The 20,066-nt window shown below is 38.3% G+C and overlaps 1 protein-coding gene across 1 annotated transcript in view; it reads left to right on the top strand.

The window, feature by feature from the left end:
• alk (ALK receptor tyrosine kinase) overlaps positions 1 to 20,066 on the top strand; it is a 394,553-nt gene that overhangs the window by 173,537 nt on the left and 200,950 nt on the right. The window contains exon 3 of the mRNA XM_084393327.1: positions 18,973 to 19,119. Within this exon, the coding sequence (XP_084249453.1) occupies positions 18,973 to 19,119 (147 nt within the window). The remainder of the gene's footprint in view (positions 1 to 18,972; positions 19,120 to 20,066) is intronic.

Consider the following 20,066-nt stretch of genomic DNA (forward strand, 5'->3'; position numbering starts at 1 on the left):
AAGCCTAAACAAAGTACTGGTCTTTCCTTATAAATTTTGATACAGAATTTTATTTTGTCACTTCGGGGTAGGTACTCGAAACGAATTTTCCCGACAACGCTTTATCTGTAGAGTGGTAAAGGGATCCTCCATAGGGAGAGACTACTTGGCACTTCAGCACTGCGTTGTCATCGGGTCCAGGCGAAGGTCCTTCGTCAGATCTGGATACGGCCTGGATCCTGCAGGCTGCGGGAAAACCTCGGGATAAACAAAGACACTAAAATTAGCGTAGATGCCATTCTTCTTATGATGTAACAAGTACATCAGGATTTATGGGAAGTGTTCCCAGTTCCGGCTGACCTAATCTATGCAGCCTAACATTGAATTACAGAAGTCTATAATGTATTATGTGAATGCTAGGTCAAAGAGATGTGTCTTTAATCTAGCTTTGAACTGACAGAGTGTGTCTGCTTCCCGGACAATGGTAGGAAGACTGTTCCAAAGTTTTGGTGCTAAATAGGAGAAGGATCTACCGCCAGCAGTTGATTTTGATATTCTAGGTATTATTAACTGGCCAGAATTTTGAGATTGCAATAGACGTGAAGGACTATAATGCGTTAAGAGCTCGCTCAAGTACTGCGGAGCTAAACCATTTAGAGTGCTTTGTAAGTAATCAGCAATATTTTAAAATGTATGTGATGTTATAGGCAGCCAATGCAGTGTTGACAGAACCGGGCTAATATGGTCATACTTCCTGGTTCTGGTAAGAACTCGAGCTGCTGCGTTTTGAACTAGCTGTAGTTTGTTTATTAAGCGTGCAGGGCAATCACCCAGTAGAGCATTACAATAATCTAGCCTTGAGGTCATGAATGCATGAACTAATTGTTCTGCATTTGTTAATGAGAGCATATGGCGTAATTTAGATATATTTTAAGATGGAAAAATGCGGTTTTACAGATACTAGTTTTATCTTTTTGTATGGTGTCATGGTTTGGGAATCTATCCTTAAAAAACAGAAATTCCCTAAACCAAATTGTTAAATGGTCCAGTAAGTTGATTGGAGTGTCTCAGTTAAGCCCAGTGTCCCTGTATACCAGACAGTTACAGCAGATAACTGGCTCAATTTTAAACGATGATGCCCATCCTTTGCATAGTGAATTTCAACTTCTTCCATCCAGACGAAGGTATAGAGTTCCAAAGAGCAGAACTAAGTGGTATAAAAATAGCTTTGTTCCAGCAGCCATTAATCAGAGGAACAAAACACATAGATGACACAGAAGCTATGCTAGTATTCTTTATAATTATTTATATATTTCTCATTGTATGTATCGTCAAATGTTTTTATTGTTTGTGTTTTGTCTAAATGTATGGATGACACTCTGACACTGTAAACCAAATATACCTACGGGTACAAATAAAGAAACCTGAACTAGACCCGTGATTTTCAAATGAAAGATTGGTATCAAAGAGCACACCCAGCTTCCTAACCGACGACGAAGACTTGACAGAGTAGCCATCAAGTGTTAGACAGTATTCTAGGTTATTACATGTGGGAGTTTTTTGTCCAATAATTAGAATCTCTGTTTTTTTCAGAATTTAGAAGTAGGAAATTACTAGTCATCCAATTTTTTATATCAGCTATGCATTCTGTTAATTTTGTGAATTGGTAAATTTCGTTAGGTTTTGAAGAAATATACAGCTGAGTATCGTCAGCATAACAGTGAAAGCTAATTCCATGCTTCCTAATGATATCTCCTAATGGTAGCATGTACAGAGCCTTGTGGTACGCCATACTGAACTTGTGATCGATGAGACATCTCTTCATTTACTGCTACAAACTGATAACGGTCAGATAAGTATGATTTAAACCATGCTAGTGCAATTCCACTAATGCCAACATAGTTTTCTAGTCTATTTAAAAGAACGTTGTGGTCAATGGTGTCAAATGCAGCACTAAGATCAAGTAACACTAATAGAGAGACGCAACCACGATCGGATGATAAGAGCTAATCATTTGTGACTCTAACGAGAGCTGTCTCGGTACTATAGTAAGGTCTAAATCCGGACTGAAAATCCTCACAGATATTATTTCTTTCAAGAAAGGAACATAGTTGTGAGGATATTACTTTTTCTAATATCTTTGACAGAAAAGGCAGATTCGAGATCGCCTGTAATTGACTAATTCTGTAGGATCAAGTGGTTTAATCATAGCCAGCTTAAAGGTTTTTGGTACGTATCCTAGAGACAAAGACGAATTAATGATATTAAGAAGATGATCTATGACCTTTGGGAGTATCTCTCTCAGTAGCTTAGTCAGAATAGGGTCTAACATACATGTTGTCGATTTAGATGAATTAACGAGTTTGCAAAATTCTTCCTCTCCTATAGCAATAAATGAATCAAATTTTTCCTCATGGACACTACAATGCACTGCCTGATGTGATACTGTAGTAGACGGTTGCATAGTTATATTTTTGTCCCTGATATTATCAATCTTATAATTATCAAAGTGAAGAAGTTCATAAAGTCATTACTGCTGTGTTGCTTGGAAACTTCTGGGCTTGAAGCTTTCTTTTTCGTTAGTTTAGCCACTGTTTCAAATAAATACCTAGGATTATGTTTATTTTCTTCTAATAGGGTTGAAAAATCAGCAGATCTAGCAGGCTTTTAAAGCCTCTCTGTAAGTAATCGAGCTCTCCTTCCATGAAATCTGAAATACCTCTAGTTTTGTTTTCTTCCAGTTGCACTCCATTTTTCTGGCTGCTCTCTTAAGGGCCTGAGTGTGCTCGTTGTACCACGGTGTTGGACTATTTTCTTTAATCTTCTTTAAGCGCAACGGAGCAACTGTGTCTAAAGTGCTGGAAAAGAGAGAGTTAAAAGTTTCTGTTGCAATATCAAGTTCTTCTAAGCTATCCGGGATGCTGAGATGATGAAACTGATTAGGAAGATTATTGATAAAGCAATCTTTAGTCGCAGAAGTGATAGGTCTAACATATTTATAACACGGAGTCGGCTTTGCAGCCTTGGCTAAATGTAATTTACATGAGACTATAGATAATGATCTGAGATGTCATCGGTCTGCTGCAGAATTTCAACGGCATCAACATCTATTCCATGTGATAATATTAGATCTAGAGTATGATTACGAAAATGAGTAGGTTCTGACACGTGTTGTCTAACTCCAATTGAGTTTACAATGTCTTTAAATGACAATCCCAATGCATATTTTTCATTATCTATGTGTATTTTAAAATCACCAACAATTAGTACTTTATCTGCAGTCAATATTAATTCTGATAGAAAGTCTGCAAATTAATTAATTTTCTTTAAAAAAAAATAAAAAATAAAAAAAATCTTTATGGTGCCCTGGTGGCCTGTATACAGTAGCCAGCACAAATCTCAAACGTGATTTATCGTTTACACTATATTTTTTTACATTAAGCACCAACACTTCAAAAGAAGTATATTTAAAACTTGATTTCTTAGTGGTTTTGAAAATATTACTATAAATTACAGCAACACCTCCCCCTTTGCGTTTCAGACGAGGTTCATGTTTATAACTGTAATCTTGTATGGTGGACTCATTTAAAGTAATGTTAAATTTTACTGTTAATCAACAGCAAAATTGATGCTGACATAACAGTATTACATTTCTTGTTTTACTGTAAATTTGTATTATAAAGTTGTCTTTAATCATGCCACTGTAAGAAATTATATTGTTTAGTACTATAATTGTTTTTAAGTCACCATAATGGTGATTAGTGTTACACTTGCTTGGGATCTTGGACCTTGTATATTCCCTAAAATGTGTGATGTATTTTCTGTACTGTGTTATCAGCTTAGCAACACGCTTACATCAAACTCTAGAAGAGTCATTTAAGAGTTGAATATCCAAATTGGAGTGTTCCAGATCAATCATCCATATCGGTTAGAGTGCTGCCAACCCAGCAGATTTTTCATGACTGTTGTCTACCCTCTTGCTGACCCTTATGAAACAAGTTGTTTTTGCTGATGTGCTTATAAAACCTGATGTAAACACCATCTCCACATGTAAAATGAACTGACAGGAGCACTTTGTTGTGTTCACATACAAGCTGTGGGTTTGATGTCAGGTCCAATATACAGTCTGCACTTCCTTTAATAACAGCTAATGTGAAGCCTGCTTTGCATTCATAAAACAGATTCACAGAACAATCCACTCTGAAATGTTCTGCACAAAGGGATCACTTCTTCATTATTTTGGTATAGGCTAGACCTAGAGTTGTAATGGAATACATTTATAACTGTCAAAGTATAACATGTGAAAATATTTCAAAGTCTTTCTGTATTGAAATGTTGCCTATAATTTTGTGCATTTAGAATGAGTAAAACTGTACAGTGTCACAACTATACTTGTAGATGGAGACAGTTGTAACAAAAGCACTCTCTGTTTTTTACTGTCAAAACATTATATATGTAGGGTTTTGACATTTATTTTGTTAGTAGACAGATCCATGAGAAAAAGCTCAAGCATTAGAGAATGGTGCTAGCAATGGGTCATGAGTTTGATTCCCAGGGTAAAATCGAGTACTAATTTTTTTTTTTTTTTTTTTTTTTTTGCTTTACTGTACAAATAATGACCAGAATAAAGGTTCACATTTATGCGTTTGCCAGACACTTATCCATAGCAATGCACATTGCATTCAAGGTACATGTAAGTTGCTGTCAAGTTCATCCTCCTTCAGAATAATATGCAGTGCTATACACAGATTCTATTAGATTTTATGACATTTTACACATGCATAGTTTCAGTAGATTGTCTTGTAGGAGTTTTTATAGTTACAGTATGTTTTCACAGTACATCAAACTCTTTTGTCTCAAAAAATAAGGAACTAATTTCTCAAATGACAGTTTTAAGGCTTATTCTGTGTGCAGTATGTGTCTAGATTGCTGACATTTTATTCTTAGTGTATCAGTAAAGGTTAATATCACACTCTCTCAATGAAACTGGTGACCTGCAACCAATTGAATGTGAGAGCTCAGAGCAACATGTCCCATCAGAAAAAAAAAACAGCACTTTCTGAAATCAATTTATTTTGAAGTTCTTATTCTTCAACCTTGAAAAAGAGCCGTCACTGCATTTCACTTCTCATTGAGACCTAAGTTTCCCTCTGGCATTTAACCACCATTATAACGGTTTGAACAAATGATTCACCATCATCGCAGTTGTGGTTGATAATCTCTTAGTGGAAAAAAAGCTCAGGAATGTTCTCTAAAATCTGTCAGTTTCACCAGTGTTAAGTCATGAAATATTAACAAGCTCTAATGCAGCATATTTTAAAACTTGATATTGTTAAACAGAGAGCACCACTTTTGGATGAACTGTGAACTGAAATGTTTTGACAGATAACCTAAGAATGGTCAGATCAGGTAGAAATAGCTCTTTAAAAAACATGACCTACATAATGTGGAACAAAAAAAGTCCTGATGAAATTTAGAAGCTTACTCTTTATAAAAAATAAATAAAATAAAAATAAAAACTACTTATTTGTCGAGGAAATGCTATTTCATGCATACTGAGTTTTTTTTACACTGTTAAAGAGTTGGATTCCCATGCTAAACATGGACAAAGTTTAAAAAAATTAAGTTGTACGTTTGATGGAGTATTTCTGTGCCAAAAATACTCCTTCCGGTTTGTCACAAGTTTCAGAAAGTTTTTTTTTCGAGTATGGGCGGAATTTCCTTATACGGGTCCTAAGGGCACTTCTCCCGGAAGGGCGCGCGCGCACCCGTAGACCAGAGCGAGAGAGCGAAAGCAGTACGCCCATCAAAGCGCTGTGCTCGGCTTTATTTATGTTCTGAAGTGTATAGACATTTAGGCAGTTGGCATCCAGTCCTGGATGTTCTGTCATACACTGTAGAGAGGTTGGCACCTGAGTCAAAAAAAATAAAAATCGCAAATTATGTCAGCCATGTAATTTACAGTCACACTGTAGTTGCTGACATTGTCATTAATTCCAATTTTAATTATATGATGAGATAGGGACTATGCATGCATGTAATTACATCCTATTACAGCAATACACTGGTTGGATAATACCTAAAATGTTATATTAGCTGTTTATTACTACTTAAGTCACATACAGTATTAATGACTTTTTCTGCATGACCATTTTCTACATCCCTTAATCACCCAATACCTAAACTTACCAACTACCTTACTAACTATTAATAAGAAGTAATTAGCAAAAGTCGTAGTTAGAATGAGAATTAGACCCTAATCTAAAGTGTGATTAAAAAAAAAAAAAAAAACAACAACAAAAAAAAAACCTTTTTATACATGGAGCTAGATAATATAAATGTAATCTTTGAATTCTTAAAATGTTTGAAACCAAGATACATAATTGCATTCTAAAAGTTTTTAATATAAACACAAACATTTATCATCAGATCCTACTAAGAACAAATGTTCTAAGTTATGCTGTGCATTTTCATTTTATGGTGTCTTATATGTATAAATGCTCATACTTAAAGATAAATGCCAAATGGAATTGGAAACAGATTACCTAACACTTACTCTGTCTACCATTGGTTGGAAAAAACGATAAAATCACCCCAAACACTTACTGTAGTACTAGTGGAGTGGAGGCAACACTGTTATAAGTCAGGCTGATCAGGGATATTTATATCTTTTGGGCAGGGCTGACCTTTGGCATACTGTAGTTCAAAATGATATCTGTTGTGCCACTAACCTCCCTCATTACTGACAGTGCTTACAGTAAGTGTTGCAGTGCTTATGTGTGTTATGCTGTCCACGGGACAGATTCTTGCGTGCCAGCAGCAGCTCTCATAAACTGCCGGTCCTCTGTTCTGTTGCGGCTCGAGAGAGACCTGTATATGTGCTCTCTCACGCGTGGTTTCACTTTCAAATTCTGTTTTGATCTTAAAACATAAGCTTTGATTTGATTTGTTTGCCAATTTGGTATCTATCATTATCGAAATATGGCATATTAACATTTTAATGTGATCAGTACCAAATTAGGGTTCTTCGGCTTGTAACAATAGGAGAACCCTTTTTGGTGCTAAATAGAACCCTTTTTATAAGGTTCCATAAAGAACCATTCTTTGAAAGTGCTATATAGAACCTTAATGGTGTTATAAATAACCTTTTCGGGGCGGCAGTGGCTCAGTGGTTCATGTAGATTGTCTACAAACCGGAAGGTTGGTGGTTCAATCCCCGGTTCCACCTGACCAAGTGTCGAGGTGTCCTTGAGCAAGACACCTAACCCCAGCTGCTCCCGACGAGCTGGATCGCCTTGCATGGCTGACACCGCCGTCGGTGTATGAATGAGTGAGTGAATGGGTGAATGTGAGGCAATATTGTAAAGCGCTTTGGTGGCCATTGGGTCTTTGAAAGCGCTATATAAATGCAGTCCATTTACCATTTTTCAACAATATTTATTTTCATTAATATCAGTATATTAGTATCTTCATATTATTAATATTACTATTATTAATAATATGTTTTATAAATAATGTATTAATATTGTTTGTTTTTTTTTTTGCCCTCTATCTGTCTGGTCTTATATCTTGTTGCCTCTATTTGCATTTTATAGAAAAAAAAATGTTTTGTAATATCAATTACTTTGCAGTTATTACACATAATATATTTAAGTTCAATGTACTAAGCAAGTTAAATTTATCAATTGATTTATTTTTAATTTGTTAAACTAGAAAATTAAGAAATAAAAGCAAATAAACGTACATTCATACAATTTTCTGTTTTATTTTAATTCAATTCCAAATTTTCATTTGAAATACAACACAACATTAATTTTACATGCCCTGAATACATTTTCCTCATAAAACATGAAAAGACCTGCTGAATAAAAATTTAAATAGTTGTTCCATACATTTAGGGTAGTCCAGGCAATCCAGGGTGTAAATCAGTCCGAAAAAAGGACACAGAAGGCCTGAGGTTGGTCAGTTCATCAATCACCAAACATCCTTCCAAATCGATCCTCACTCTAGATGGGTTTAGCTGAGGACTTTCTTGATCAACGCAGAGGATTCTCACTGGAGTTTGTCTGTATGAGTCCTTGTCAGCTGCATCCTAACGAGGAAGAAAAAGATTGAAGATAAAGATAGACAAAAATATTATCATGTCAGATGATTCTGTTGTCAAATACTCAAAGTGTGTACTCATATGCTGCATTTATGCCATGTCATAATTACTGTAATTCCGAAATGACAAGATGTGACGTTCTACTTGGAGCCGTTCATGTTCTTTGACTGGGAATTATGCATTTTTAAGGCAACACTATCCACGGCTAAATGAATCAGCAGCAGAAGGGTGGTACACCTGTCACGTGGTAAAAATAGGAGCTCTCAGAAAATTCCCAGTTTACAGGTTGCAATTACGAGTTCTACGAGAACGGGAGTGCTTTTTTACAAGCTGGAATCTCATAATTATGGTAATTACAAAATGGCGTGAATGGTCTATACATACCTGGTTTACTGTAGAAAGAGCTGGCCATTGAAGTACCATCAGGCTGATGTCAAAGCTTTTCGTTGACAACATTTCTGTGAGGAGCAAACATTAAAGTTATAGGGCCCTATTTTAACGATCTGAAACGCAAGTGTCAAAGCGCAAAGCGCAAGTAACTTTGTGGGCGGGTCTTGGCGCTGTTGCTATTTTCCCGGCGGGATAAATGACTCTTGCGCCTGGCGCAAATCTAAAAGGGGTTGGTCTGAAGTAGCTTCATTATTCATAGGTGTGGTTTGGGCGTAACGTGAAATAAACCAATCAGAGTGACATCTCACATTCCCTTTAAGAGCAGGCGCGCTTGTTCTAAAGCGGATTCCTATTATAACGGCGGATTTGCCAGGCGCACGCGAGGAGCGGTTCAAGGCCGAGGAGACCGACGTTCTCGTCAGGGACGTTGGGGATGGAGAAACACACCCAAATTAACTTCGGTTAAACAGGTGTATGATAATTTGGGTAAATGTGTAAGCTAGATGTATGCTTTTATAATAAAATGTCTGTCTATCTGTCTATCTATCTATCTATCTATCTATCTATCTATCTATCTATCTATCTATCTATCTATCTATCTATCTATCTATCTATCTATCTATCTATCTATCTATCTATCTATCTAATGTATGATTTGCAAAAATGAAAACTGCTGCTTCTATGTAGATGAGAGAATCAAAGTGTATGCGCGTTGTGCACACGCTACATTGATTATGGCCAAGCATGCACCCTTAAAATAGCATATGAATAACATGCGTAACGCGCCACTGACTTTAAACAATTTTTTCATGGTTAGTGGCGCAATTGTTTTCTAAACCTGCAAAATAGCATGAGGGAACGTTTGCGCCGGAACACGCCTCCTCTTTGCGCTGAACCGCCCAGGGAGCGCAAGTTCATTCCCTAGTTTAGCGACGTGCTTCTGTGGAGGGAAAAGCGCGCTTTGCGCGGGTGCAAAATAGGAATGATACATGCGTTGTTGTACAAAGTCAATTGCGCTGGGTGCAAGATAGGGCCCATAGTCTTTATAATGGCACCTGACTTTCTGGTTTACATGTAATTGTGCACTGCGCAGTATGCAGATGAATACACCAATCAGCCTCAAAACATGTCTTAATAAACTCACATGACATACTTATCTGGAGTTTTGGTGCGAATGGCAGGATAAGTTGAACATTGTGCATAAAGTGATTTAAATACATTTCAGATGTAACCAAGGAAATTATTCTGTTCATGTATAACTTACATGTTTGAGCCTGTGATGTTTAAATAGATGTGCTCTCTTTTCAGAGTTATGAGGGCAATAATTGCAGGTCCAAAGCATCTCTTCTCGACCTGCAACACAAAACAAGATAGTCTGTCGTTAAGAGGGCTATGAACCAGGTGCGGATTTATGGGTTTATTAACCCAATCAGATTAATAAAAACAATTAAAAAAGTAAATTTTAATAATAATAATTAATTAATAAATAATTTCATTTCAGTAGTTTCCTGAGGACATTTATGTACAGTAGCTACGAAAAATAGCTACAAAAGAAAAATATTATGTCGGCATATCACGTGTCAGTCCAGTGATGCTATCACGCAACACCACTCTCCGTGCGCGCACTGACTTAACGTTGTGATAGTCTACATGCGAGTCGCGTAACAGACAGATGAGGTTTAAAGCAGCTGGGGGCTGACTGACATGAGTACAAGGCATAGGCCTATTTAAATTCACTACCGAAGCACCGATCTGCTTCTATAGTTGACATATTTATCAGGCGTGTAACGTTACATAGGCGTAATTTGCCAGGGTCAATATTGTCCCCACCACTTTTTAAAACATCTCGCGGCACAAATGTACCAATTCTACAAATAAATAAAACATCTCCAGTTAACTGGCAGAGCATTCATTTCGTCCCTCACTCGGACGCGCGCTTCAATCCGTTGCGGATACTCTATTCGTTCTGGTGGAATCACAAAACATAATGCATTGACATACAACCACTGATGAACATAATCGGTTTTGATGAGGAAAAAAAACTATACGAGAAAAAAAAAGTGCAGATTAGAACCCACAACCTCTAACATGGTTGGCGAAAGTTCTACCACTGGACCATTAGGGTATACATTATTCATATAGGCGGATCTATGTATTTATTCACACGAAAATTCTCGGCACTGACAACATATATTAGGTTACATCTCATTAAACCCCATGTAGCCTACTATTTAAATCGATTGCTGGATATCGTAATGTTATTGTACATATATCTGATTTAGCAAAGTTACGCCACTGGGCGTATATAAGCTTAAAAAACCGAGGCCCCTCCGTATATTCACCAGGCCCACCTATTAATGACGTTCTGTATCCGCCACTGGAGTGCAGTACAATATTTGGCTAATTTTGTGGCAGTCATTTGAAAACATTGAATATAATCTTGAAAACTGGACAGGACATGATGCTTTGTGAGAAAATACTATTTCAATCTTTCTACACATTTTTTGTGTGATTAAAAAAATAAATAATAATCATCATGTGATACTTGCCGTTTCTTTGTAATTATTTGTGAAATTTACTTGCATTTTCTGCATGAAAAAAAGGAAATTCTAAAAAAAAAATTCAGCACACTAATGAATGTTATGTTTTTTAAGTTGCCAGCCACTGTAAATGTTTGTTTTATTTATTTATTTATTTATTTGTTTGTTTGTTTGTTTGTTTGTTTTTTTCCACTAAAATGTCATGGCCCCCAACATTTTGTTGTATGAATATCTGAAATAAATAACAGAACCTCTGTTATTTTTTTTTATTTTTTTAAATCTAATTAATGCATTCTTTTTTTAATCAGCATTTAAATGTGGGTTAGTTTCATAAAAAAATTCTAACAACATGCAAAAGCATGCTTTTATCGCTTGTTTCTGCTCCTTTTTTGTTTTCTGTGTTTTGATCCAGAAATTCTGTACTCTTTCAGAAGATGGATAATAGTGTCCCCTTCTGTATAACAATGAAAACACGGAAAACCGTCAAAGGCGGGGAATCGTTGTCTCTTAAAGCAGCACTCAGTAGCTTCGGGATTTCTACGCTGTATTCTCGCCCCCCACAGCTTCGGAGTAGATATTTGACAACACTGTTGTAAAAACTCGTTGGTGATTCTCAGACACCAGAGGCTAGTAGATCAACGACATCAAAGCAGATGGGACATTCTTTAAAACGTCTTCTTCATTCGGGTTCGAACAGCGTGAGGGAGCGCAATAATGACAGCATTTTAGCAGATTTCTTTTGGCCGTAAAGCAATTGTTTACATCGCGAGACCTGATATCACGCGAGACTTCCTGACGCGGCGGCCGGTGGCCCGCCGCCCCAAAGTTGCAAGTGCGTATTTTCCGCTCACGGGCACCAGGGGGGTGCGAAACGACCACCATTCAACCCGAAATAAGTATTATAACCATTCCAATGACTCCGAAGCTGTTCAGTTAAGGTAAAAAAGTTACTTAGTTCACCTTTAAATGACAGAACATTCTGTCAAAGGGCATGCAGGGAAAGTGTTAAGATTCTATAACTTTGCTTTTATTTAACTTATATTGCTGCTTGAGTTTTTTCGTCACAATGAAGTCCAGTAAAGTGAAGTTTTAAAACCATAGATCCTTGATTTTTGGATGCCACTAACTTTACAATGTTCTTCTGTCAATTAAGTGATTTAGTGTTTTAGTGGGGTAGGGGATGCCAATCTAAAATCTCGCCTATAGGCGAAAAACATTTTGGGAAAATCAGCCTATTTTTGAGTACTACTATTACTACTAATACGTCTCCGCACATTGAACTGGAAAAGCAGAAGGTATTTAATTAAAAAAACAAATACATAAATAAATAAATTCACAAATGAAACATAACAAAGAATTCCATTAAGTCTGAGCTATGAAAGAGCATAACCTCTGGGCGATATTTTTTCCTCTGGGATTTGCCTTAACAATGGAAGCACCAAATTCTGTACCAAGGAAGAAAACACACACACACACACACACACCATGCAAAATAATAGAAAACACACATACTTGTGTGGCACCTGGGTCTTTAACCAGCAGTCCTCTGATAAACAACCTGGTCCCACCGGTGCTTTTAACACTCCAGTGAATACAAGACGAATGTGTGGTTGGAACATAACACAGTTGGAACGGTTTGAAAGCCACTCTAGCAGAATAAACGGATACAGGAATACATGAAAAACCGCAGGAAAAGTGTGGGAAATAGCTGTGAACATAATGATCATGCTAACATTCCTGAAGAATGGATTTGACATTCACATTTATGTGAATAACAGTGTTAAAATTATCATTACAGAACTATGTGGAAAGCTTATGAGATAAGTTATGCTAATGTACTCACTTTGACACATTATTGAATTAAAACTTTGTGACTATATCTGCTTTCACCCGACATTGCACTCTTACGAATGCTCTGATTTAAGACTCTACAATCTAGCTGCGTTTACATTTATTAACATTTGCCAGCCTTTTGAAGATAAGGTTTTCATGTATAGGGATATTTCTTCATCTATGAGTACTTTTATTTCCAATGGTTTGATATATATATACTATAAATTTCTACTAACAGATTTAAATTTCATCAATGGTTATATCAAGGGACATGATTTAAATATGCTGTATGAATTATTAAATTTCTTTCTCTATTTACAATTTAATATAGACCTTCAAAGTTCAATGCACATTTTAACAGGCTTGATGGACATAATGACTTTTCTTGTCCATCTAACTGGGCTAGGAAGCCAATCAAATTACACTCCTGACTGAACTTATAACCAATGACATCCATTTCAGTACAAACTGTGGCACAGCTATGATCATTTGTCCTTTTGAAGACACATTTCATCCGTCACCTCAACACAGTCTTTGACCTTAAGCAATACGTTTTAATTAGATCCATCTCTGAAGATGGGGACACAGATGTGAGAAAAGGCGACAATCAGTCTATACACAAATGGCACACAGCTAAACAAGTTGAACTTTTTCAGAATATTCATGTCATGTCAGAACATTAAGATAATTATGATTAAAAAGGTTGTTTTACAAAGATGTAAAAATCATAATTTACAGTACAGTATGGTCACCTTCTTTTTTGATCTGTAGTCAATAATAAATCCTCAGTAAACACTACAAGTGAACCTTTAACTTAACCAAGCTTACTCACAGATCATAAATTCAAGTTCTTTTAGATTTGAATGTAACTGGATGTGATGTATGATGAGTGAGCAATTCAATTGGAAATTAGTCAAACTCCACCACAGATTTTCGGACCTGTTGCGAGCAAGCGTGCCACACAAGCCCTGAAAGTGAAGCCAAAGCATCTCGATCGCCCCCCGGTGACTGGTCCTACTATAGGTCATAAACCCCGCCTCCCCGTGTTATTTAACGGCACGTGAGGCCAACTAAACAATTAAATTACACTTTTTTTCCAAATATGGTTTCTGTCATTTACTGTAGTTTTTATCACGCTGATGTAAGTTCAAGTATTTGTTTTTAAAATAAGTTTGTTTTTAGTGAGTTATTTGATGCGGTGGTGTGACGTCATGATTGACAGCTGTGATTGACAGGTTCTCTGAGCGAAGTAGTCACTGAAGCACCAACAGACTTTTTTTTCGGGATCTTCGGAGGACTGAGGAGATTGTGCTGGAGCGTGTGCTTGCGATTGATTCTGTGAGAGTGAGGGCGGGGCCTTGATTTCGTGGCTTTACTTCCTGATCACTACTGCGCAGATCTGGTCCCGAGATCGCTACTGCGCAGACTCAGGTCCCGAGATCGCTACTGCGCAAACTCAGGTCCGGTCCTGAGATCGCTACTGCGCAGACTCAGGTCCGGTCCTGAGATCGCTACTGCGCAGATCTGGTCCAGAGATCGCTACTGCGCAGATCTGGTCCCGAGATCGCTACTGCGCAGACTCAGGTCCCGAGATCGCTACTGCGCAGATCTGGTCCCGAGATCGCTACTGCGCAGACTCAGGTCCCGAGATCGCTACTGCGCAAACTCAGGTCCGGTCCTGAGATCGCTACTGCGCAGACTCAGGTCCGGTCCGGAGATCGCTACTGCGCAGATCTGGTCCCGAGATCGCTACTGCGCAGACTCAGGTCCGGTCCCGAGATCGCTACTGCGCAGATCTGGTCCCGAGATCGCTACTGCGCAAACTCAGGTCTGGTCCCGAGATCGCTACTGCGCAGACTCAGGTCCCGAGATCGCTACTGCGCAGACTCAGGTCCCGAGATCGCTACTGCGCAGATCTGGTCCCGAGATCGCTACTGCGCAAACTCAGGTCCCGAGATCGCTACTGCGCAGACTCAGGTCCCGAGATCGCTACTGCGCAGACTCAGGTCCTGAGATCGCTACTGCGCAGACTCAGGTCCGGTCCCGAGATCGCTACTGCGCAGATCTGGTCCCGAGATCGCTACTGCGCAGACTCAGGTCCCGAGATCGCTACTGCGCAAACTCAGGTCCGGTCCCGAGATCGCTACTGCGCAGATCTGGTCCCGAGATTGCAACTGCGCAAACTCAGGTCCCGAGATCGCTACTGCGCAGACTCAGGTCCCGAGATCGCTACTGCGCAAACTCAGGTCCGGTCCCGAGATCGCTACTGCGCAGATCTGGTCCCGAGATCGCTACTGCGCAGACTCAGGTCCGGTCCGGAGATCGCTACTGCGCAGATCTGGTCCCGAGATCGCTACTGCGCAGACTCAGGTCCGGTCCCGAGATCGCTACTGCGCAGATCTGGTCCCGAGATCGCTACTGCGCAAACTCAGGTCTGGTCCCGAGATCGCTACTGCGCAGACTCAGGTCCCGAGATCGCTACTGCGCAGACTCAGGTCCCGAGATCGCTACTGCGCAGATCTGGTCCCGAGATCGCTACTGCGCAAACTCAGGTCCCGAGATCGCTACTGCGCAGACTCAGGTCCCGAGATCGCTACTGCGCAGATCTGGTCCCGAGATCGCTACTGCGCAGATCTGGTCCCGAGATCGCTACTGCGCAGATCTGGTCCCGAGATCGCTACTGCGCAGACTCAGGTCCCGAGATCGCTACTGCGCAGACTCAGGTCCTGAGATCGCTACTGCGCAGACTCAGGTCCGGTCCCGAGATCGCTACTGCGCAGATCTGGTCCCGAGATCGCTACTGCGCAGACTCAGGTCCCGAGATCGCTACTGCGCAAACTCAGGTCCGGTCCCGAGATCGCAACTGCGCAAACTCAGGTCCCGAGATCGCTACTGCGCAGACTCAGGTCCCGAGATCGCTACTGCGCAAACTCAGGTCCGGTCCCGAGATCGCTACTGCGCAGATCTGGTCCCGAGATCGCTACTGCGCAGACTCAGGTCCCGAAATCGCTACTGCGCAAACTCATGTCCTAAGATGTCAGGGCCATATCGAGACACTGGCGGCTTTACTTCTCACCAATGGAAGAGAGCGAAGGGGCATCGTCCATCTTTCTTTAGTCTATGGTTGCGAGCAAGAGAGGCTGTAATCAGCTTTGACAGAATAATCAGCCAATCATAGTGATGAAAAGACCATGATTGTTGGGTATTATCACACTGACAGTGTAATGAGTTAATCATAGTGCGATGGAGCCATTGCCTTCTCTCACGATATGTTTTGCTTCACATGTCACACTTTAGGATCTCGATGAAAACACAGTGAGTTCGAGGGAGGACACAAAATTGCTGCCTTCCTCTGAAACTACATCTGCTGGTCTTGGATTGTATTACTTTAAAAAATAAATAAAAAATCATGCTTTACACAGTTCTGTATTTTTTATTTTATTTTATTTTATTTTATTTTATTTTATTTTATTTTATTTATTTTATTTATTTATTTATTTATTTTTTTTGCCTTCTCAGAGAAAATGTACATTCCATATTTAACTGCTTAAACATTTTCTTTTGGACTTTCATAAGTCTGAAAATGCTAGCTTTGAAATTAGACAGACATAGAAATGTGCTATTTTGTTATGAAGGTGAGGTCATAACATAGTATTGTGCAACAAACCATTTTTATTAATCAGTAATTTGTTACTATCATTTTTGTAAGAAGAAATAGAAGTTGTTGGTGTTTTACTGCCTGCGAGTGTTCATTTCAGCTGGAAATTACAGTGAATTGCATGTATAGGTATGTTTTTGAAGTTTTGTAAAAATCTAGGTATAGGAAAGTTTTTTCCCAATGAGCCTAGATAGAAAAAAAGCAACCAACCTATTTTGGTTTGCTGGTCTCAACTGGTTTAAGATGGTTTTAGCTGTGCAGCTGGCTTATCCTGGCCAATCAAAGAGTGCCCAAAACTCCTGTAGTCCTGTAAATCTGCCAACAGACCAGCCTGGGGTGCGCTTCCCAAAAGCATCGTTAGCCAACTATGGTCGCAAGTTCCATCATTATCAGCAAAGTTGGCGCAAAGTTGTGTGTTTGGAATGACAGTTCTCGGCATGTGGTTAGAAGCAGAGTTTCTTGTTTGCATGACCTTATCTTGATCAAAATAAGCAAGCTGACATTTGGTACAATCTATATCTTTTATTTCAAATATGCTCAAATGTCAGTTACATCTTTTAGTTTGTCAAGGGATTTACAGCTGGGTTTTTGAAGAGTGCGCATGTGTGTATGTGCTCTAATACGTAAGAACGAGATTGAATCTGGAAATAAAGCAAAATAACTGAGAACAGAAATAAATAGTCCTCAGATGCCATGTCCGTAATTTATAGCAAAAAAAAATCTAGCATTAATTCGATCTGAAACAAATTCATTAAAACAGGTTATTACTCCAACACCTGCATGATCATTAACCAACATGGTTGAACGTCAAATTTGCGACAATGGGGTTTCGGGAAACAGTCGTGACTTGCTAGCTGATCTCTTAACCGATACATTGTATGGTAGTTAAGCAGCGAGTTATGTTGTTGTATAGGAAACGCACCCCAGATTAGGTTTGGAGACCAATGTACTAGAAGGTTAATGAGTGTGTTTTAATGGAGATTAATTTCTAAATGTCTAGCAGCAGAGGTCTTAACTTTACGATGCTGTGAGGAATAATACTATCTTGATAATAATCCTGCAAAAATGTACCTCAGAAGTTCTGGAAGTATCATTTCGAGGAGCAAACGGATCCCGCTGAGGAATAGGTCAGTTCTGTTTGCTTTGTTCTAATCGGAATGAATGAACGCACAGATGCGCGCTGTTGTGGAGCTACTACAGCTGGCAAAAATACTGTTTTAATATGAATCGCGAATACAAAGAAAGATTACACTGGAAATACTGTTACAATTTTAAATGTTGTTGTAATTGTATAACCTTAATATATATATATATATTAAATGTTGTTGTAATTGTATAACCTTAATATATATATATATATATATATATATATATATATATATATATATATATATATATATATATGTATATGTATATATATATATATGTATATATATATATATATATATATATATATATATATATATATATATATATATATATATATATATATATATATAGGCCTATATAAGGATAGATGTAAACAAAATCTTAAAAGGTCATTATAAGCCTTCTCTTTAAATAATTTTATTATGCTTTATTAGTGACACATTTGGGAAGAGAATATATTCCAAATCTGACAGTATGAGAACAATTAACTGCACAATTACTAGAAATGTTTACCTTGGATATTGTACAATTTGCAAGCAAAATTTGTGGAAAAAACAACAAACCAGTTATATATTGTCCTTGCATTCTTGTGGCTCAGTCACACACCTGAATGAAAGGCTCATTACGTATGCAGCCTCATTATGCGGGCCCCATTGACTCTGCAGGTGTGAATCACGCCCACCCGCATATGGCCTTTCCAAACAAAAAGTGTTTTACAAGATTTAAATCAATGTATTGTGTTATGTGAATGATTAGGCAGGATGATTTTCACATAATTCTGAAGAAAAAACAGTAGGCAATGACATCCATTAGTCAAAAGTCTTATTTACATATATTTAGAATGTGTTTTATGGCCTTATTTCAGAAACTTTAGTTTTTTGTTTTTTAAAAAACCATGCATAAACATTATTCTCTCAAAAATACAAACATGTACATGCAAGTTGTTCACATATTATGGTAGCCCTGTTTGTGCTAAATAGAGTGAATTTACACCTTTGCCATTAATATGTTTATAAGCAACTGAAAAAAGCACAAATGTCAGGGCATGTCAGAACATCTCAAGGACCCCAAAAACCTCTCAGACCCCAGAGGGTTAACCCTGCTCCAGGGGACCTTCTGTCCTTCAAAGTTTATTTCCAACCTGCTTCATCTCACCTGCCTGTGATTTTCAAGCCATCCCGAAGAGCTCGACTAGCAGGTTCAGGTTTGTCTGATTATGGAGCTAAACTCTGCAGGACAGTGAGTCCCCAGGAGGAAGACTGAAGGTCTCTACTCTACAGAACAAATATAAGTCAGATATTTTTCTTCTTCTTTTCCAGATTGCGCTTCAAAGGGAAAGTCATGTGACCGTGGGCCTGCTGGATATTATCCTGAGTTCGCCTGGAGTTTAACATCAGCGGAGGACTCCTGGGCCAAAGACCAGACAATGGCAAAGACAAAAGCAAGTTCCCAGGGGTGGGAGGAAGGTAAAGATATTCCATTTTACACTGTAAAACACACGTTCCCAACAATGTGTGGCAAGATCTAAATGTTAAAGTAAAAAATATCAAAGTAAGACTGAATCAACCTGACTTCATTTGGTTACAACAACTAAAGGAATTGTAGGGGTCCTGTTAGGTGAAATATCCCCATATGGTATTGACTGCACAATTTTATTTTTAGTGCAACTTTAAATGAGAGCCACCACCTTTATCTGGAGCTATGTTTGAGGTATTTTTAATTCCCAGACACATCTGATAAATAAATTAATTATGAGAAGTTTAAAGGGGCTTTCATTAAGTCTCTCATATCCACCTAAAAAAAAAAAAAAAAAAACCTTCCCATTACAACGTCTCTTCTTCACAAACTTTTAACCATTCAAATTTAACTTAGTGATGTGATGTGGTTGAGTAAAATACTGAACAGAACAAAGAACTTCACCGTACAGTAACGATCATCATTTCATCTTTTCTCAGGGGGGAATAGCGAGTTGAAATGAGGCAGAATTGAACTGATTTGAATAAGATCCAGAATAAAAGAGAAATTGAAGGGGAAATAAATGGGGTGCAAGAGTTAAGAAAGCCTCATTAGAGAGTCAGGTTGCAGAGAAGGCTGGAATCATGCACTTGAAAGACAAATGCAGCCGTTGCACTTGCTGTTCAATCACTGGCTCTGTGTGTTCTCTTGTTCTTTTCACACATACAGTACAACAGCTCGGCAGGAATCCCACACATTATAAAATGATCATGCTCTGCAAAATGAGAAAAGAAACTACGATGTAGATTGAAGTCTCTTTTTTGTCAACAAAACACTCTTTAACATTATTCTGCAATTTAAAGGTTTCAAAATAAATAAATAAAACGAAATAAACCAAACAGCCCGAAAAGTACTTGTGAGTTGACCCATATGTCGAGATGTATAGATATAGCATATT

This window comes from Rutilus rutilus (assembly GCF_951802725.1).
Source record: "Rutilus rutilus genome assembly, chromosome: 21".
Classification (NCBI taxonomy): domain Eukaryota; kingdom Metazoa; phylum Chordata; class Actinopteri; order Cypriniformes; family Leuciscidae; genus Rutilus; species Rutilus rutilus.